This window comes from Dermacentor albipictus, chromosome 1 (genome assembly GCF_038994185.2).
Source record: "Dermacentor albipictus isolate Rhodes 1998 colony chromosome 1, USDA_Dalb.pri_finalv2, whole genome shotgun sequence".
NCBI lineage: Eukaryota > Metazoa > Arthropoda > Arachnida > Ixodida > Ixodidae > Dermacentor > Dermacentor albipictus.
Genome location: NC_091821.1, coordinates 226,560,577 through 226,582,516, shown reverse-complemented (window position 1 = coordinate 226,582,516; position 21,940 = coordinate 226,560,577). Strand labels below are relative to the sequence as shown.

General features: G+C 48.2%; 1 protein-coding gene across 1 annotated transcript in view; it reads right to left on the bottom strand.

Moving 5' to 3' along the window:
- Positions 1–3,660: 3,660 nt before the first annotated feature.
- The window catches only part of LOC139056396 (uncharacterized), a 117,575-nt gene continuing 99,295 nt past the window's right edge, over positions 3,661–21,940 (bottom strand). The window contains exon 2 of the mRNA XM_070534601.1: positions 3,661–5,457. Within this exon, the coding sequence (XP_070390702.1) occupies positions 4,175–5,134 (960 nt within the window). The 5' untranslated portion in view covers positions 5,135–5,457 and the 3' untranslated portion in view covers positions 3,661–4,174. The remainder of the gene's footprint in view (positions 5,458–21,940) is intronic.

The following is a 21,940-nucleotide window of genomic DNA, read 5'->3' as shown; positions in this document are numbered from 1 at the left end:
TCGCTTACCAAACAAACATAAGGCGAACCCAACAGTACTAGTACGTTTTTCTTCCGTGACCGCAAGGAATGCGTGGTTTGATGCGCGGGGCAAGCTAAGACGCTTGCATCAAATTGGACAGCTGCCGAGGCTTTTCATCAATGATAATCTGACAAGAATGAGCCGAAATCTGTTTTGGCGAGCTAGAACTACAGCAAAAGAAAGGAACTACAAATTTGCATGGGTCAAGGGCGGAAGTATTTTGGTGAAGAAGAATGAAGATGCACCCTTGATTCGAATTAAGAGTCTAGCCGATATTCTTAAAATTTCATAAGCAACATGGCAACGAATTTTTCCTCTGTCTCAAATTTCAATGAGTTCAAAGATATATTTGCTACCAGCCGGGAACACGGTTTCACAGTAATTAGTATTAATATCAGAAGTCTACGAAAATATTGGGAGGAATTTAGACAGGTAGCGGAATAAGTCGCAGATATAGTAGATGCATTAATAATAGTGGAAACAAATCTACCAGAGGACTGCACTAACATTTACAAATTAAAGGGTCACAAAGCCCATTTCATGTCACGACAGAAACGACGAGGAGGAGGTTTAGCAGTGTTTGTTAAGATAAGATATGACACTGTGGTTACAGACATTTCTTTAAACCACGCCGAAAGTTTGACAGTAAAAATTACGCTTACGAACACAGAATTATTGTTGATAGCTATTTATCGTCCACTGTTGGAACCTCACCGATGGCACCGGTTATTGGAATCTCAGCGCTGCCACCAGCTGTTGGAACCTCAGTGCTGACACCCGTTATTGCACTCGCACCGCTGGCACGAGTTGTTGCAAATGGGTAGCAAGCCCCAAGGGTAGCGTTGGCCTGGCGGCCTGGGGCACACTGGAAGCATCCGAAGGTCCCAGCAAAGCATGAGTCGACTGCTAACAGAACAACTTGTTTATTCTAGCATCGCAAAAGAGCGGCCGGTCAGGTCGACCGAAGTGGAGAGACGGGAGAGCACGAGCACGTTACTCAACAGAAGAAATCGGGGCCTCTCTCTTGGCGTCCGGGAGCAGCTGCTTTTATACTCTTGGCGTCGCGGGCAAGAAGGAAGGTCACGGGATGACACCACGTGACAGCGAGGCACGGACGGACTGAGAGACATGTAGAGACGAGTGTAGTGACGCATCAGCCGGGCCGGCGCCAGTCAGACCTCCTCGCTTCACACTTGGGGAGCTCCTCTCCCCGGCTGCCGCGCTTTGACAAGCGTGGGCACACGCACACACACGCACACACAAAGACACGTGGCACTGAACATGCCGGGACGCGCTCGGCGGGGATGTGTCGCGGCCGCTCCGAACGGGCCAAAATGTCCGCCGCTTTGAACGAAGCCCCGCCGGTCCGTTGCATCTGCGCCGGCTACACCGCGCGTCGTAGGCGAAACGTAACACCACCTAATAACAGTGTCACGCGGTTCTTGCGTGAACTTGAAGAAATTTTAGAAGGCCACAAAGCAGCAGATCAGATTCAGTTCAGATCAGTAGAGGATCAGGCAGGTCCTGTACCTCGCAATATGCACCCAGTGCACCACGCAGAGCGAAGGTAGGCCCGCGCCCTGGCCATACACAAGCGATACGGGACTTTACCCTCTACAGCCTACACGGACGCGGCTTCTTACTCCAGACGAGCAGCCACAACAGCCACCGTAGTCGTCTACACAGAACATCGGAGCAGCATTTCGCTCACACGAAACAATCCCCTCCAAGCCGAGGAAGCGGCCGTAGCCCTCGCGCTCTCCCAAACAGAGGTTGAAGTCATAGTGACCGACTCCCAACAGGCGTGCCGCAATTTTGCTAGCGGCAGAATTCATACCACTACGCTCCGGATCATCAATCAAAAGCCGCCAACGAGATCAGTCATGATCATATGGGCGCCAGCTCATCAAGGCATTCCTGGCAACGAGGTCGCCAACCACGTGGCTCGAGATCTGACCCACCGAGCCGACGCCGAGGAATCTGAACCCGAGCGCATGCACCCTCTAGTCTCTTACCAAGACATCACACAACACTACAAGCTAACCCGCAGAACATATGCACCCCCACACAAGTCACTACCTAGAGAGCAGGAGCGATTCCTCCGAGCTCTACAGGTTAATACATTCCCGCACCCAACAAGAAATCACCTCATAGACCCTACAAAATTCTCTCCGCAATGCCACTTCTGCGCAGAGCCCGGGTCCCTCAGGCACATAGTAGGGGGTTGCAGAGCGGCACCATTAAATCCTCCGAACCCTTACCCCACTAACGAGCTTTGGGAGAGAGCCTTGGCCAGCTCCGACCTCGAGGATCAGCAACGGCTGATTGCGAGGGCCCAGGACGCGGCCCGAGCTCAAGGCATTCTGGAATGTGGACGCCTCTCCAAAGCTTCATTCACCGAATAAAAATGTTTATTCTCTCTCTCTTCCAAAAGGTTCATCGTCTCTTTCCTGCATATATATATATATATATATATATATATATATATATATATATATATATATATATATATATATATTTATATATATATATATATATATATATATATATATATATATATATATATATATATAGACATGCCACGCGTGGACTTGACGGTGCCGCTAGATGGCGTAACGGGTTCAGAGGGATGCGCAGGGGAGGCGCCTGGCTGGATACACACGTCACGCATTACGCATTTTAGAGGCGGCCATACTCTGTGTCACTACAGGGATGATAGGATCAACCTAGACATTCATCGTGAGATGGGCTCTGCAGGATTTTAATTTGGTGCATTCTTCTCCAAGACCAGCCACTTTCTTGCAGGCAAACCAGCCTCGCCGTTCTCGTGGCCGATTCCGGGGATGTGCAATCTAAAGTTATGTGCAACAGTGGTGACTGGCTACGTTCACTCGGTCACTGCGCTAGGGTACTGCACTGGGAACTTAGACGGGAACATGTCTAGCTGTTCGGTTTCCTTTTCTCTGCCCCTTTAATCTTTATGATGAAACAAGCAAAGTATTATAAAACTGCAGCTAACCGCTCGAACCAATTCATCACAGCTCATCTAGATAATTACAAGTTCAAAATAAAATCTCGTATTCAATTAAAAAATTCTTTCAGTTCGAGTCTTAAAAGCCAATGACAGCAACAAGTTATTCATCAACTTTTTTATGTTACCCTTTATCACATAAGGTGCCCATGTCTCATCTGCCTTTTAGAGGACGGTGCGGGTGGCTGTGCGACGCTACAATGAAGATACGAACGTCTATGTCTCCACGTGAGACGGTTCAGATGGGCGAGCTTTATCAATTCGAATAGCTTTTCATGTTGATCTATATTAGCTAATAAAAGTCTCAATAACCACCTCCGCTGTGGCCAACCCAACTCAAAAGCTCGCAAGCGGTGATCAAAGCCACTATAGCTTAATCCTGGAACAGAATAGAGCATGCGAGTTTATAACATCCCACTTCATTTTCTAAGCAAGCGAAATTTGTTCATTCTTCTTCGCAGTTATCCTGGCGCGTTGTCTCGACCAGCCGACAGCGTCTGCAACAGACATGTAAGCTTCACTGGTGCCAGTCATACGTGACACCTCAGAGGGCGTAACTGTTCCTTAACTAAATAAAGAAGAAGCCACAGCTATTGCATCACGTTTATATTCTTTGACATCATAAATAGAACTTATAAACTATTAGTGCCACCCGGCAAACTCGCACTAATCGCGACATTGCGGATGAGGACTGCACAGTCACACGCTGCCGATACCCTGTCTGTAGCAGCATGCGCCCAACGCTAGGCGGGCGCGTGCTGGCGGTCCTATGCTGCGGTGCAGCCAGCGTCCGACGATAACGGCTGACCTTCGCCTGGGGCGCCGACTGCTGAGCCCAGGGTTTCCCGGATTCCACCCTGGTCCAACGTCGACGTGTCCGCAAACAAGTCGTCGTCTTAGTCGTCCAGGAGCGTGGGGGATAGTTGATTATCACGCATCGTTAGGGCATACGGCGTTTTAGGCTGTTTGAATGTGCGAACAGCCATTAACTGTGTGGTGGGCACGAATTTTTCTCTGTTCACCCCACTTTGTGATATTGGCAGAGGACTGGTGAAACAGTCCACGTTGTAGGGCCAGGCAGCCGAGCGAGCCGACGCCGTTGCCGCGACAGTGGCCGACGTCCTAGGGAGTGGCATCCCCTGACCAGCGCCCGAATCGCCGCCCCGGGCAGCGCTGGTTGCCCGCCGTTCGTTCCTTTCCGGCGGCGGCGGCGGCGGATGCTGTTGCTGCTGGAAATCTGGGGTGCCTCGATACTCGGCCACGGCCACGGAAATGCTCGGCTGCTGTTCCTGGTTCGGGCTGGATAATACGCGGCTGTTTGAATACGCGAGCTACCGCATACTGAGCAGTGGGCACGGCGTTTTCTCTGTCAGCGGCCACCGATCGCCTCATTCCATGTGCGGACACCATGAAGGCGTTTGGAGGTCGTGGAATGCGCAACCGCAGCTGGTAACTGTGTTGCACCTCACTGCTCTGCGATGCACCCGCCACGCCGTGATTGAAGGCTGGCATCGGAGGCCGCATACTGAGCAGTGGGCATGGCGTTTTCCCTGTTGGTGGCAGAGTACCGGGGAACCAGTGCACGCTGTAGGGCCTTGCAGCCGAGCGAGCCGACGCCGTGGCTGCGAAAGTGGCCGACGGCCCAGGGAGCGACATTCCCTGACCAGCGCCCGAATCGCTGCCCCGGACAGCGCTGGTTTCACGGTGTTCGTCCCCTTTCGACGGCGCCGGCGAATGCTGTTGCTGCTGGAAATCTGGGGTGCCTCGATACTCGGCCACGGCCACGGAAATGCTCGGCTGCTGTTCCTGGTCCCGGGAAATGTCATTCTTGAGCTTGCAGGCAATCGCCTTCTTGCTGCGCTCCGGCAACTTGCACCGCTGGGCCTCACGGGGATTGAGCACGTAGCCTGGGTGCTTCCTTCGGGGGACGGCGGCAGCTGCAGACGCCTTGCGCTGGTAAAGCTCCTTGTCGGCGGCGTTGAGAGGACGCCACAGCTTGGCCAGGCGGCTGCTCACGCGCTGGTTGTTCTGGTTCGGGTTCTCAGCGGCCACCGATCGCCTCGTTCCATGTGCAGACGGCATGGAGGTGTTTGGAGGTCGCGGAATGCGCGACCGCAGCTGGTAACTGTGCTGGACCTCACTGCTCTGCGATGCATACACCTTCCACGCCGGAATCGGAGGCCGGGATCGGAAGCTGTGATCGAAGGCGCGGAATGTTTCGCAGGCGCTTGCGGTTGGTCGTCTGGTGAAGCGGAGCTGACGACGACGGCTGAAATTCACCGGGGTCGACGTATGCAGAGCCCAGGATGTGCAAAGGTGTAGCCGTCCAGAAATCCGCCCTGGTCGAACGGCCTCCTCCTTCTTCTACTTCTTCTTCTTAGCTCGTGGCCCATGCCCTCTCATGGCTTGCGAAGAAATGAGTGGATAAAGAAAATGAATTTAGGAGCTAAATCGCGCGTGAAAATTTCAGAAAAGGTAAATTTGCGGGTTTTCATTATGATGGGAGAAAAATTATTGCGTAATAAGTACGAATCTAAACATTGCTGAATAGGACGTTTCCTAGAGCATTCTACAATTTCCTCATCGTAAGTGTGTGTCCATAGATATATGACTTACTGAGTTGATTAGTGAATCTGGATTAATTAGTAAACTAAACAAAATGCAAAAAGTTGTGAGATTGCACCCATAATGGGGCATACATGAATTCCTGCGTTATAATATTAATCAATCCATCAACCAAAGGTTTTTATTAAAGTGCCCAGCAACAACTTGGAGGGTCTTGATGCTGGTGCATATTATTATTATTATTATCATTATTATTCTACCCGTGTCATCAATTTATATATATTTTTTCGCCATGCGTATCATATCCATAGGCACGGTCCTATATACAAGCCAACTGAGGCTTAGACCTGCCTGTGTTTGTTGCATGCGTTTTGATGGAAATATATATATATATATATATATATATATATATATATATATATATATATATATATATATATATACTCAGCTGTACCTCAAGGCAGCGTACTTGGCCATTTATTCTTTCTCATATACATTAACGACCTGCCCGCTAACGTATCTTCTAGTCTACGACTCTTTGCTGATGACTGTATCATTTACCGCTCCATTAATTCCATGGATGATCTTCTCGCCCCCCCAAAGTGACCTTAACCTAATTTCCAGTTGGTGTAATAAGCGCCGACACGCACTTCGAGCCGTTTACATTGTCAGTACAGCATCAAACGCATATACGGAAGAACACAAGCTTTCACTATTGCAACGGCTCGAAGTGCGTGTCGGCGCTTCTAGAGGTAACGCAGATTGCCTGCTGCAGTGGCGCTATTTATGAAATAAGCATAAAAGAGGGATTGAACGGCGAATGTGTGATGGTTCAAGTGAGATATCAAGATTTATCTGTGTTACGCTCGTATGGGGACTGTAGTTACGTGTAGTGAAGCGATCGGCTCTATTTTGTACGCATTCCAGCAAATTTATTCAGTAGTTTTGATATGGTGACTATATGGATGCTGCGTATTCTAGCTGTGGCCGCACAAGTGTTAGACAGTTTTTCACATTGTTTTCGAACATTGTTCGAAAACATTGTTAGGGGAATTCGAACATTGTTAGGGGAATTCCGCAGGTTCCGACGCAGATACCCCAGTGTCCTTGAAGCTTTCGTACAAATGGCGTTGACAGCGTGGCCTATGAAAGATTATGCGTGAGATGAATATCTAAATACTTGTAGCACTGTCCCTTTTATTTCCGAAATCAAATCTCTTCAAAGGGGTGGTCGGGTGATGGGTGAATGCGCGAGTAGAGCGCACGGTGTGTGGAGACGACCACGAATAACGACCACGCGGGGTGGCAGCACGTAGGCACCAACGACCTTCGTCGAAGACGAAGAGGACGCGCGGCTTCGGCACGAGGCTGGTATGCCGGGCGATGAGAGGAGAAAGGAAAAGAAATTATGCACATGGTGCGCATATTTTGGAGTCCACGTGAAGCGAAGCATTTATGAAGCGGTTAATTAGGTGCTATAAATGTGTTCGTATTGTGCAACGCTTTTTCCAGCACAGAGTTTGCGTGCCTGGCCGTCAAATCAGCCAGATGCTGAAGCCCCCGCCCCTTTACCGCCGTGATCCAAGCGGTTGCCTATGATTATTTATTTATGTTATTTATACAGTACTTCAGACAAGAAGTTCAAGCAGGGCGAGCAAAATACATACACAGAAGATCAAGATGAAACAGGTGTGTAACACGATTAAACTGTGTCCGCGATGGGGCCACATTTTATCACGCCATGCCCGGGTTAGGCCGGTTCACATTCATCACATTCATCAGAATTGGCCTACCTAACTTTGAAAACAGCCAACCTCGGAACCCCTGGATAGAAACCATCGCTTTGATAAATATAGGTACAACTGGTTGTTTCATTGCGTAAATTCGTTGAGAACAGAGCCGGCAACAGGTATATCTTTGCAAGGATAGTACAGATGAGGATACATGTACGGGGGGGGGGGGGGGGGGGCGTACGATTCGTTATAAGAGTGCTGTTCTGCAAACACCAACATAAGCAGCAGCACCAGCCGGTACCAATCTTGCGGAGATGCAGAGTTGCTTCTAAAAGTGGGAGAAAAGGTTCGACAAAGTCTTCTGACTTCGTTAGAGTTTTTTAAAAAGAAAATAAACGCTTTTAGCTCTAAATGAAAGTAATCTTCCTGTATGGGGGCCTGGGGGGGTGGGGGGGGCTCTATGGATACCCTACCAAGACATGGGGATTCTGGGACTGCTTAAGTCTGTCTATATATGAAACGCGAATTTCACAAAATGCCTAACTATTCCATATAGAAATGACGTTATGCACTTCATGAACAAGAAAAAATAACAATTTACTTATTTAGGCTGCAGTTTTGCTTATGCAATATAAAAAGAATTAAAATTATCATTTAAGTAGTATATTCAATATTTCTTCTTTTTTTATTTCTCACTATGAAATAGCACAATATTCTACGACCGCATGCTTCCTTGGAGTCTGTTAGAATTATAAGGGATCTAACAGACTCCAAGGAAGCATGCGGTCGTAGAACTACATTAACGGTATAATCGGTCAAAAAGCGCTCCAAACCTTCCTCCGCGCTGGCCAACAGAATAAACGCATTAGACACACCATCTTTTGGGTACCTGGGCACACTGAGATTGAGGGCAACCAAAGGGTTGATAGGATCGCTCGCGAGCATGCAAACCGAGCGGACCTAAACAGAGATCCTGAGGATTTCATGACGGTGATCCCAACGTACTCTGGCATACTAAATTACCATAGAGGGACGAGCATCAAATATCCCGCGCCCCACAGTACACTCACTCAACAACAGGCAGTTTACTGGCGAAAGCTGCAGACGGGAACTTTCCCAAACTTACATATACTATGCAAAATATTCACAAGTCAATACAAGGACACATGCCCGTGGTGTGGTGCAATACCCACACTTTATGACATCACATGGGAGTGCAATACGAATAAGGAATTCCACAAAATAGAAAATCCGAATGCGGAGCAGTGGGAGAGCGTGCTCTCCAGCGGTGACCCTAGCCTCCAACAGAAGCTGGTGGATCATGCCCGATGAGCAGCCACGCTCAGTGGTGCCCTGGAATAGGGGCGCCAACCATGCAGGCCGGAGATCGTCATCAACCAATAGAAGGTCAAGACATCCGGCCCGACCGCTGAATCACTCTTTCTAGAGTAATAAAGTTTACTTCCTCCTCCTCCTCCTCCTCTACGACCGCACGCCTCCGCCACGTTGGGCAAAACCCCTGTAACCGCTGGCTACTTGCGAATTCCTCCGTAATTCAGGAAAGCAAGCGCCTTTGTAGGAAAACACAGTCAAGAAAGAATAAGATCGTGGTCTTCACTGTGAGAGAATACTGTTGTGGTAGTAAATTAGTTTTTTTGTTTTAGTTTATTTATTTTTTTAGTAATTAGATTTAGTAAACTAACTTTTGATTATCGCTTTTCTCGCTTGTTAACAGGCCCAACCCTTGTTGTCCTGCACTGCCTGTTTGTGCTTTAACCGTGGGCTCCGAAAGCCAACCGACCTAACGAACTTTGGTTAACTTACAACCTGGACAAAATGTCTGATTTTAAGCAGAGAATTGCATTTGCGAACGCAATCGCTGTCCCCATTTGTCCTTTCCACATTCCTAGCACCGTCTCATATTTACTGTAGCCCAAAAGTGCTTCATTATTGCAGTGTTTTGCCTCACCTTCTTGGATTATCTTGTTGTTTGCTTGAGATATGCCTTTGCTTGGTTTATCTATGCACCCAGGTGTTTATATTTATATAAACACCTGGGTGCATTTATATTGCTTTTTTATACACCATTTATATTGCTTGACTGTGACTATGACTTCTCTCCATCTTACCCGTCTAGCTTGCTCCAGCGCAATGGTGATTCCTCTGCGGGCGCTGTATGAAACGCTCCTACAGAAGTTACGCGGGAGTTTCATGACTAGAAAAGAAGTATTGAAGGATAGTGATTGCACCCATGTGTTGAAATGAAAAAAAAAAAAGTCTGGTTTTATGTGCAGAAACCACGATTTGATTATGCGGCACACCGCTGCGAGAGATTCCGGATTAATTTAGACCAGCTGGGGTTCCTTTAACGGACACCCAATGCATCGTTCACGGGCGTTTTTGTATTTTACCTTCGTCGAAATGCGGCCGCCATGCTGTAAATTCCAATGTCCTTCTTTGAACTTTCGTTGAACTGCACGTAAACGCACTCAAATATGTAATAATGATCAAGCTATAATTCATTAAATCAAACAATCAATCATTTACTATGCCCAGAACAACCTTAGGTCTGAGTGCTGGCTCATGCCTACATTACAAGAAGTACAACAACAACTACTACTGCTACTACTACTACCACAAATAATAATAATTATTATTACATACAATTCCACGGAAATCTTCGGTAGACCTAGCAAGGATATCTGTACGAATTGCTTGTTTCATCATCATCATCATTTATTTGTCCTTAAACACCCCTGGAAGGGGCATTACATAAAGGGGGGGGGGGTGGCACATTGAACACAACAACGTAGGTCGCTGTCAAACAGTGTCACAATCAGTGATCAGCAGGATATATACAGAAGAAAAAGTACCAAAAAACCCTTGAGACAAGCACGAACAAGTATAACAGCAACAGTACAGTAAACAGAGGCAAACAGAAGCAGGCAAGAATTCTCACATCATGTTTTCAAATAGGAAGTCAGCAACTGCCGGAACTTATATGGATAACATTCTATTACAATATGGTATGGTAATGAATTCCATTCTTCAATTGCAAGAGGCAGGAATGACTTGTTAAATACGTTAGAGGAGCAGTGCAGACGTAGAATGCTCATGGAGTTGAAAAGACGGCGTGATGCTCGGAGAGGTGGAAGCAGAAGAGAGTCCCGAAGCGAAGGAAAACAGAAGTATAGCTTATGAAATAATGACAAACGGGCGATTTTTCGTCTGTGTGTCAGAGGCTCGATTTCAAGCGATAATTTTATATTGGTAACACTGGAGTGAGTGTCGTAGTCGGATGAAATATATCGAGCTGCACGGTTTTGAATGGCTTCTAGGCTATCGATTAGGTAAGCTTGATGTGGATTCCAAATTGGGGAGCCAAATTCTAGTTTGGCTCGGACAAAAGCTTGTTAATCAATAATAATAATAAAACCTTAATAAACACCTTTAGTTGATTAATATTATTACGGACTAATTCATCTCGGCTCCTTTATGGGGGCAATCACGCAACTTCTTGCATTTTGTTTAGTTTCCAGATTAGTCCCGATTGATTAATCCATTCCAGTGGCGGCCTGTCCGGATCCCGGGATTCTTAGCACCCCCTGCTGCGTCACAGGTCTGACCGCCACCGTGGTCAGTTGCTTCGCAGCTGTTGGGGACTGAGGGCCGGCGTTTGACTGTTGTATTCTTTATAGGAGGTTGTGGCCAAGTACTGCACCAGGGTGGCCAATCCTGCTTTGGTGAGGGACTGCGTTACCTGCTCTGATCACCGGGATCAGGCCGCCTTCCAGGCATGTTTGTGCAATTTGATCAACACGCGGATTTTTTTTTAATCCGGTGGAAAATTGCGCGGCACCGGCATTCGAACCACAGTCCTCTTGCACTCGAGGTGGATGCTCTAACTCTACGCCATCGCTGCACTGATGCCCCGCGGCATTGATGATGATGATATCTAGGGACAAAACTTACAATGAGGAAATTGTAGAGTGCTATAGAAAACGTCCTATTCGGCAATATTTAGATTCGTACCCATTATGCAATATTTCTTTCTCCCATCATAATGAAAACCCACGAATTTATTTTTTTTTTTGAAATTTTCACGCGCCAATTTAGCTTCTAAATTAATTAGCTTTATCCACTCGTGCCTTCGCGAGCCACGAGAGTGTATGGGTCACGAGCTAAAACGAAGAAGAAGAACTAGAAGAAGAAGGTCTTCGTACGACTATAGGACGGATCTTTGGACGGCTTCAGGTTTGGAGACACTGGGCTCTGCAGACGACGACTCCGCTAAAAGCCAGATGTCGTCATCGGCTTCGCTTCAGCAGACGACCAACCGCACGCGCCTGCGAAGCATTCCCCGCCTTCTGCCCCAGCCAGCAGCAGAGGCGGCGACAGCGGTGCCTGCCGAGGCCTCCGATACCGCCATGGTGGGTGCATCGCAGAGCAGCGAGGTGAAGCACAGTTACCAGCTGCGGTCGCGCATTCCGCGACCTCCAAACGCCTTTATGCTGGTCGCTCATGGAAAGAGGGGATCGGTGGGCGCTGAGAACCCGAATGAGAACAACCAGCACGTGAGCAGCCACGTGGGCAAGCTGTGCCGTTGTCTCAGCGTCACCGACAAGAAGCCTTACCAGCGCAAACCGGCCGCAGCTGCCGCCGTCCCCCGAAACAAGCACCCAGAGTACGTGTACAATCCCCGTGAGGCCCAGCGGTGCAAGTTGCCGGAGCGCAGGAACAAGGCGATTGCCTGCAAGCTCAAGAATGGCATTTCCCGGGACCAGGAACAGCAGCCGAGCATTTCCGTGGCCGTGGCCGAGTATCGAGGCACCCCAGATTTCCAGCAGCAACAGCATTCGCCGGCGCCGTCGAAAGGGGACGAACACCGTGAAACCAGCGCTGTCCGGGGCAGCGATTCGGGCGCTGGTCAGGGAATGTCGCTCCCTGGGCCGTCGGCCACTTTCGCAGCCACGGCGTCGGCTCGCTCGGCTTCGCTACCCTACAGCGTGCACTGGTTCCCCGGTCGTCTGCCACCAACACGGAAAACGCCATGCCCACTGCTCAGTATGCGGCCTCCGATGCCAGCCTTCAATCCCGGCGTGGCGGGTGCATCGCAGAGCAGTGAGGTGCAACACAGTTACCAGCTGCGGTTGCGCATTCCACGACCTCCAAACGGCTTCATGGTGTCCGCACATGGAAAGAGGCGATCGGTGGCCGCTGACAGAGAAAACGCCGTGCCCACTGCTCAGTATGCGGCAGCTCACGTATTCAAACAGCCGCGTATTATCCAGCCCGAGCGATCCTGGATTATCTGCTATTCCCCATGCTCCTGGACGAAGATGACGACGACTCGTCTGCGAGCCCGTCTACGTTCGACCAGGGAGGATTCCTGGAGATCCTAGGCTCTGCAGACGGCGCCGAAAGTGAAGGTCCGCCATCGTCATCGGTGGCTGGCTCCCCTGCAGTATAGGACCGCCAGCGCACGCTGGCCGAGCGTTCGGCACCGGCTGCTAAGGGCCGGGAATCAGCAGTGTATGATTGCGCCCTCCACATCCGCATTGTCGCGATCACTGCGAGGATGCTGGATTGCAGTTATAGTTGATTAGTTCTATTCATAATGTCAAAGAAAAAGATACGATGCGATGGCTGTGCTTTCTCACTCCTTTAATGAAGAAACAGTTACGCCCTCTGCGGTGTCACCTATGACTGGCATCAAATACGCTGAAATATCTGTAGCAGAGTTTTCGGCTGGTCGAGATAAGACGCCAGAATAACTGCGGAGAAGAGTGAACACATTTCGCTTTCTTAGGAAATGCCGTGCGATGCTAGAAATTAGTTTATTTTATCACCGCTTGTGAGCTGAGAGCGGTTGAAACAAACCGTTTTGAGTTCAACAGAGGTGGTCATTGTAGCATTCATTACGTAATAGTCATCCACATGTAAATTCATTCGTATTGACAAAGTTCGCCCGTCTCCTGAATCACCTGACATGGAGACATAGCCGTTCGTATCAGATTTTTGCGTCGCAGAGGCACAAGCACAGTCCTTTAATAGGCAGATGAGGACGGTCATTCGACTTACGGGGTAAAGTGTAAGATGACAAACTTGATGTGTAACTTGTTGCTAGCATTTAAGCTTGAGATTTCAACTAAGCAATTTCTTAATTTGAAGGCTATATTTGATTTCGTACTTGTAATTATCTGCATGTGCTGCGATGAATGCGGTCGTGCGCTTAGCCGCATCTTTGTACACTTCGCTTGCATTATCATAAAGATGATTGAGGCAGAGAAAAAAAAAACTGAAGAACCAGCTTGACTGGCTCCCGCCTAATGTCCCAGTGCAGTAATCTAATGCTGTAATCGAGTGAACATACCCACTCACACCTGTGGCGCACTAGATGTCGGACTGGTCATCACCGGGATCGGCCCTTGAAAAGGGCGAGGTAGGGTCGCCCGCAAAAAAAGGGGTAGACTTGGAGACGAATTCACCGAAATAAAATCCGGCAGAGCCCATCCACCGATGAATGTCGAGGGTGATGCAATCAGCATAACAACATCGTAGTGACACCGAGTAATGACAACTCTGAAATGCGTCACGCGTGACCTGTGTATGCATCCGGGCGCCTTTCTTGCGCAACCCCCTGGACACGTTGCCTCATCCAGGGCAGCCGTCTCCCAGTACGCGTGTGGCGTGTGTTTCAATAGATATGAAGCAGTCACATTCCACCCAGCACCGCATAAATTTTAAATTTCCATTTTTTGTCATTGAATAGTGGCACATATCAGTGGCACATATCCAGTGAGCCAAGTGGGCGTGAAAGAAGTTCAAGATGTACCTTTTTATCTGACTTCGTTCTGTTTAGCTATTCAAAATTTCTCAAAAGTGCTTCTATATAAACTCGTACAATGACTTCCTTACCTCACGCTATTCTTGGCCAACTCCACATGGTGGGTATGAGCCACTCTTGGAGGGAAAGAATGAAAGGAAGAAAAAAGGAAAGAAACAGGCAGGCAGGCACGAACGAACGAACGGCACACACTAATAATAGTAATTATTATTATTATTATTATTATTATTATTATTATTATTATTATTATTATTATTATTATTATTATTATTATTATTATTATTATTATTATTATTATTCCATATCGCAGACTCCGCTTGCTGAACATCTCCGCGATCTCCCCTGTGGTCTTCTGGATTTCCAATGCGGGCACGCTGTCATCTCCCACGAGGCGATATTCATCGACGTTGCCAAGGCTGGCCGGAATTTCACTGCAGATATCTAGATGCTTTCCAAGCGCCACCGGCAAACCGTTCATAAGGGTTTCCATCTGCGAGCCCGCAGACGCGTGATGAGAGCATGGTTGGAAGCCTCGTCACTTGCGAGTTCCTGACGCCCAAGTCACCCCACAATAAATGTTGAATTCCGGACATTGTTGCGAGGTGTTGCACATACGCACGTCAACATACCCTTTAGGAAGCCCCAGCCCAGACAATGATGCGGCTATCTATCAAACCGATCGCACATTGACACAATTAAACCAAAGAACTGTTCCGGCCACTTGATTTGAATTGCTCTCGGTGTTATTCAGGCCGGCGGGAATTGTTCTGAAAACGAAATGTCAATACGTGTACTTCTAATTGAATATATTTCTTACAGACCCAGGTTTTTCCAAAGGTACTGCAATTTGTAAAATCTGTACTCACAGCAGACTTCTAACAGATATATTCAAGTGCACATTTCGGTTCCTCAATAAAACGGCTAATGTCACTTCGGGCTATGGTCATTGAGCTGCGACTGGAGCTTCAATTTCAGAGCATGTATTCCCGCGACAAAGTTGTGAAACAGAACAGCTTAATTTCACGAAATTCATCAGCAATTGCTTCTCTAAGTCTCTTCGTTAAAGCCAGACTTACGAATTGCTGTTGCTATGCGTCAGGGTCACTAAAGGACCTTAGAACACTCCCTAAGTTCAGATGTGAAGTTATAAGAGATTGTGAGGAGCAGAACTCTCCATCGCTTCCTGCCTGTCATTGTCGGCTAAGTACCAGTTATAACGTATGTTTTAGTGCAATTAGCATTCCTAGGATACTTCACGCGATATCCGGTGTCTATATATGCTTATCCATCTGTGCCGCTTACCGTTTTCACGCCATCTTCAGTCACTGGACAGTGCATGCTCTAATGTTTAATGCATCGGGCTGTTGCCCTGGGGGAACTGAGTTTGAAAACAACCGTAGGACTGAACCACTGCGTTTGTGAAGCTGCGTGTGTGCCATTCATTCGTTCGTTCGTTCGTTCGTTCGTTCGTTCGTTCGTTCGTTCGTTCGTTCGTTCGTTCGTTCGTTCGTTCGTTCGTTCGTTCGCTCCGTCCGTCCGTCCGTCCGTCCGTCCGTCCGTTCGTTCGTTCGTTCGTTCGTTCGTTCGTTCGTTCGTTCGTTCGTTCGTTCGTTCGTTCGCTCGCTCGCTCGCTCGTCCGTCCGTCCGTCCGTCCGTCCGTCCATCCATTCGTTCGTTCGTTCGCTCCGTCCGTCCGTCCTTTCGTTCGTTCGTTCGTTCGTTCGTTCGTTCGTTCGCTCCGTCCGTCCGTCCATCCGTCCGTCCGTCCGTCCGTCCGTTCGTTCGTTCGTTCGTTCGTTCCTTCGCTCGCTCGCTCGCTCGTCCGTCCGTCCGTCCGTCCGTCCATCCGTTCGTTCGTTCGTTTGTTCGCTCCGTCCGTCCGTCCTTTCGTTCGTTCTTTCGTTCGTTCGTTTGTTCGTTCGTTCGTTCGTTCGCTCGCTCGCTCGCTCACTCGTCCGTCCGTCCGTCCGTCCATTCGTTCGTTCGTTCGTTCGTTCGTTCGTTCGTTCGTTCGTTCGTTCGTTCGTTCGTTCGTTCGTTCGTTCCAAGAGTGGCTCATACCCACCATGTGGAGTTGGCCAAGAATAGCGTGAGGTAAGGAAGTCATTGCACGAGTTTATATAGAAGCACTTTTGAGAAATTTTGAATAGCTAAACAGTACGAAGTCAGATAAAAAGGTACATCTTGAACCTCTTTCACGCCCACTTGGCTCACTGGATATGTGCCACTGATATGTGCCACTATTCAATGACAAAAAGATGGAAGTTTAAAATTTATGGGGTGCTGGGTGGAACGTGACCTGCTTCATATCTATTCAAACACACGCCACACGCGTACTGGGAGACGGCTGCCCTAGATGAGGCAGCGTGTCCAGGGGGTTGCGCAAGAAAGGCGCCCGGATGCATACACAGGTCACGCATGACGCATTTCAGAGTTGTCATTACTCCGTGTCACTACGATGTTGTTATGCTGATTGCATCACCCTCGATTTTCATCGGCGGATGGGCTCTGCCGGATTTTAATTCGGTGAATTCGTCTCCAAGTCTACCCCTTTTTTTGCGGGCGACCCTACCTCGCCGTTTTCAAGGGCCGATCCCGGTGATGGCCAGTCCAATATCTAGTGCGTCACAGGTGCGTCTGGGTATGTTCACTCGATTACAGCACTAGATTACTGCACTGGGACATTAGGCGGGAGAGAGTCAAGCTGGTTCTTCAGGTTTTTATGCGAAGCATATTACGAGAGCTCAACCCAGCTCCTCAGGCGCGGCGGTGTCGCCTTGAAACCACGTGACACCGTGACGTCACGACAGAGGAGAAGTGGCTTTGGCTCAACTCTTGCAAGACGGGCTGGGTGGGAATCGAACCAGGGTCTCCGGAGTGTGGGACGGAGACGCTACCACTGAGCCACGAGTACGATGCTTCAAAGCGGTACAAAAGCGCCTCTAGTGAATGCGGTGTTGCCTTAGAAACGAGCTGTTTCTAAGGCGTGCGTCTCTTGCTCAGGCGCACATTTCGTTGCCGCGCCGAACGCTGCTTTGCTCGACGCTCACCGCGTCCAATGCGGGGCGCGTAGTCGCTGCCCTGTAGCCCATTGTCTTACACCCCTTGGCGGGTCGACGGGAACGCTATCGCGTTCCACTCTTGAAGGCGAAGCAGTAATGCATGAGTTGTTTCTTCGTCTAGCCGAACCAAATATAGCCAAGCAACAGCAGTTCACCAGGCTAAACAGTGGTTCAACAACTAAAATAAAGGCTAGTATGCTTCGCATCCTGGGCTTAACCTTACCTAAGCCACAGCCATTTTTTTTTCTGCCTCAATAATCTTTATGATAATGCAAGCGAAGTGTTATTACAGAGATGCTGCTAATCGCACGACCGCATTCATCGCAGCACATGCAGATAATTAAAAGTTCGAAATCAAATATAGCCTTCAAATTAAGAAATTGCTTAGATGAAATCTCAAGCTCAAATGCTAGCAACAAGTTACACATCAAGTTTGTCATATTACACTTTACCCCATAAGGCAGATTGACCGGCCTCATCTGCCTATTAGAGGACTCTGCTTATGCCTCTGCGACGCAAAAATCTAGATACGAACGGCTATGTCTCCATGTCAGGTGATTCAGGAGATGGGCGAACTTTGTCAATACGAATGAATTTAGATGCGGATGACTATTACCTAATAAATGCTACAATGGCCACCTCTGTTGAACTCAAAACAGTTTGTTTCAACCACTCTCAGCTCACAAGCGGTGATAAAATAAACTAATTTCTAGCATCGCACGGCATTTGCCAAGAAAGCGAAATGTATTCACTCCACCGCAGTTATTCTGGCGTCTTATCTCGACCAGCCTAAAATTCTGCTACAGATATTTCAGCGTATTTCATACCAGTGATACGTGACACAGCAGAGGGCGTAACTGTTTCTACATTAAAGGAGCGAGAAAGCACAGCCATCGCATCGTATCTTTTTCTTCGAGATCATGAATAGAACTAATCAACTATAACTGCAATCCAGCATCCTCGCAGTGATCGCCACAATGAGGATGTGGACGGCGCAATCATACATTGCTGATTCCCGGTCCTTAGCAGCCGGTGCCGACCGCTCGGCCAGCGTGCGCTGGTGGCCCTATACTGCATGGGAGCCAGCGACCGATGACGATTGCGGACCTTCACTTTGGGCGCCGTCTGCAGAGCCTAGGATCTCCAGGAATCCTGCCTCGTCGAACGTCGACGGGCTCGCAGACGAGTCGTCGTCATCTTCGTCCAGGAGTATGGGGAATAGCAGATTATCCAGGATTGCTCGGGCTGGATAAAACGCGGCTGTTTGAATACGTGAGCTGCCGCATACTGAGCAGTGGGCACGGCGTTTTCCCTGTTAGCTCCTCGCACTGATGGTGGCAGAGGACCGAGGAACCAGTGCACGCTGTAGGGCCGCGCATCCGAGCGAGCCGACGCCGTGGCTGCGACAATGGCCGACGGCCTAGGGAGCGACATTCCCTGACCAGCGCCCGAATCGCTGCCCCGGACAGCGCTGGTTTCACGGTGTTCGTTCCCTTTCGACGGCGCCGGCGGATGCTGTTGCTGCTGGAAATCTAGGGTGCCTCGATACTCGGCCACGGCCACGGAAATGCTCGGCTGCTGTTCCTGGTCCCGGGAAATGCCATTCTTGAGCTTGTAGGCAATCGCCTTCTTCCTGCGCTCCGGCAACTTGCACCGCTGGGCCTCACGGGGATTGTGCACGTAGCCTGGGTGCTTCCTTCGCTGGACGGCGGCAGCTGCAGACGCCTTGCGCTGGACGCCAGACGCCAATGCTTGCCCAGGCGGCTGCTCACGCGCTGGTTGTTTTCGTTCGGGTTCTCAGCGGCCACCGACCGCCTCTTTCCATGTGCGGACAGCATGAAGGCGTTTGGAGGTCGTGGAATGCGCGACCGCAGCTGGTAACTGTGTTGCACCTCACTGCTCTTCGATGCACCCGCCACGCCGGCATTGAAGGCTGGCATCGGAGGCCGGGATTGGAAGTTGTGACCGAAGGCGCGGATTGCGACGCTGACGACGACGCCTGACTTTCGCCGGGGTCGTCGTCTGCAGAGCCCAGGGTCTCCAAAGATGTAGACGTCCAAAGATCCGACCTGGCCGAACGATGAGCTTCTTCTAGTTCTTCTTCTTCTTCTTCTTTTTAGCTCGTGACCCGTACGCCTTCGTGGCTCGCGAAGACACAAGTGAACAAGGCTAACGAATTCGGAAGTTTAATTCCACTTAAAAATTTGAGAAAAGATAACTTCGCGGGCTTTCGATCATAATGACGCGGAAAACAATATTGCATAATAGGTACGAATTTAAATGTGCCTGAATCGGACGTTTCCTAAAGGGCTTTACAATTTCCTCACTCAAAGTGTTTGTCACTAAATATTTGACTTGCTGAGTAGATTAATCAATCTGCACTAATTGGACGACTAAAATATATACAGGAAATTGCCTGATTTGCCCCTCAAAAAAATGCCGACAACACGGTTTAGTGTGAATATTATTGGAGGAACAAGAAATAATAATAATGTTAATAATATAAGCTGCGGAGTTCACCGATTCCTTCGCCTCTGAGCTTACTTACTGCTACCCCACTATTGTCGCACAGTAAAGACCACCACCGTATTTTTACAGCTAAGCTGTCTATAGCAAGCATCCCGGGATTTCTGCGTGGCGTAACGACCACACAACACTATCATCATCAATTGTTGATACCCCCAAATGCAATGGCTCATAGCCCCGGAAGGCAGAGGCTACAAGCACTCAGCAAAGGGAAGCGTACAGTGCATACATTCTTTGGAATCACGCATACAACATATACAGCAGCATATTTTCCTATAAAGAACAAGCTCAAGACGAACATCCGAACCACATAAGGCGTTCTTGCGTCTACGTGCAATGCGGAGCGCGTAGACTGCGGAGTTTTCTCAGTAAAGATTGTTGTTGCGCAAGCTGCCGCGGCGACAGCAGCTTGACTGTAGCGTACGAATCAGGGAGTGACGTAACTACACTTTCGTACCTAAAATAAAAACGCGCTTGGCAAGTAATTTGTGTCCTGACACTGCTTTGGGAAGGTCAGCTACAGTTAGTACTCCTGAAGGGCAGCGTGAATACGAGGTGCGGCGAATCTCTCTCCTCTCTGGTCCACTCATTGTAGACGCATGAAGTAACTGCGCAAGCCAAGTCGCAGGCCATGGAAACGTCTTAGGCTAATAATTAGGTAAATTGCATGTGAATGTTGTCACCTTAATAATTCCCCCTATGTGTACACCGTCGCTGTCCAACCATCTTCACAGGGAGGATTGGAGACAATTTTTTTTATCTTGTCTCTTTTTTTTTTCTCAAGTGCGCTCACACCTTACGGGGAATATCGAACAGCCAGTAGTTACAGAGTGTTTAATTAGTGTGGAGAGGCGTGCGGCCGTAGAATATAATGCTATTTTAAAGTGAGAAGGGGAAAAATGAAATATGCAGATTCCTATGCAAGTTATATTCATAATTTTTATGATATTAGATAAAGAAAACTGCTGCCTAAGTAACTAAATTGTTACTTTATATCATTTATGATGAGCACAACTTTTTTTTATTATCGCATAGTAAGGTATAGTGTAAAATTCGAGATGCATATACAGGGTGTTCCAGCGAACAACTTGAACAATTCTTAAAGTTTTCTGTGGCAGATAGCACAATTTTAGTTCATGACGTGGTCTACTGCAAGCGGCAGACGCTACTTCCACCAAAAAGTAACATGCATAATCAACTATCTAACAAAAAATTATTGATTCACTTTTTAACTACCTTATGGCCCATGTAGCAATTTACAAATTCTAACCGTGAAGTTCGCAAGGCGGATCCGCTAGCAACGAATTCTCATGATGACGCCAGTTTCCAGATATAAATTCTCGAACATTGCGGAGGAATGCATTGGCGTTCCAATTTCTTTCTTAACAAAATGTTCTTTATGCACTCTAGCACAAAAATAACTGGAACGCCAATGCATTTATCCGTAAAGTTCGGGAATCAATATCTCGAAACTGGTATTATCCTGAGAATCCGTTCCAAGTGCAAACGCCTTGCGAACTCCACGGCTTGTATTTCTATATTACAATATATGCCATAAGGTAATCAGTTAGAAAAATAACTATTGATTTCTTGCTAAGTAGTTGATTATCCATTTCTGTGTTTTGTGCAAGTAATGTGCGACTCTTCGAGTACACCAGCTCATGAACTAGAATTGTGCTGACTAACAGCCAAGTGTATTCTTTCAATCAGCATACATGTATACTCTACCTTTATTCTCTCCTTTCGAAGGAGATAGCCTTTCTATATCATTGATTGCGCTTTATTTCCCCTGCGCATGCTGAATTTCTGTTGCTTTTGTGCTTTGAGATAGCGGTAGAGTTTATATATGCTGACGACAATTGTGCTATCTGCCACAGGCAGCCTTTAAAAAATTTGGAAAGTGTTCTCTGAAACACCCGGTATAGACACACATAAGCACTCTCAGTCTCGCCATGTGTAGGGACGGAATGGATAAAGCCCAACAAAAATATAGTTTCATTTAGTACAAAAACGATGTAGCTACATTAAATATAATCTCTGGCGAAATCAATACACTTTAGGAGCGTGTGTTGGGAGCCTAGTTGGTAAGACATGTTTTTTGTGAACTTAAACTGCGCTACGGACGAGACACCAAGGTAGACACCGGGGAGTCTCC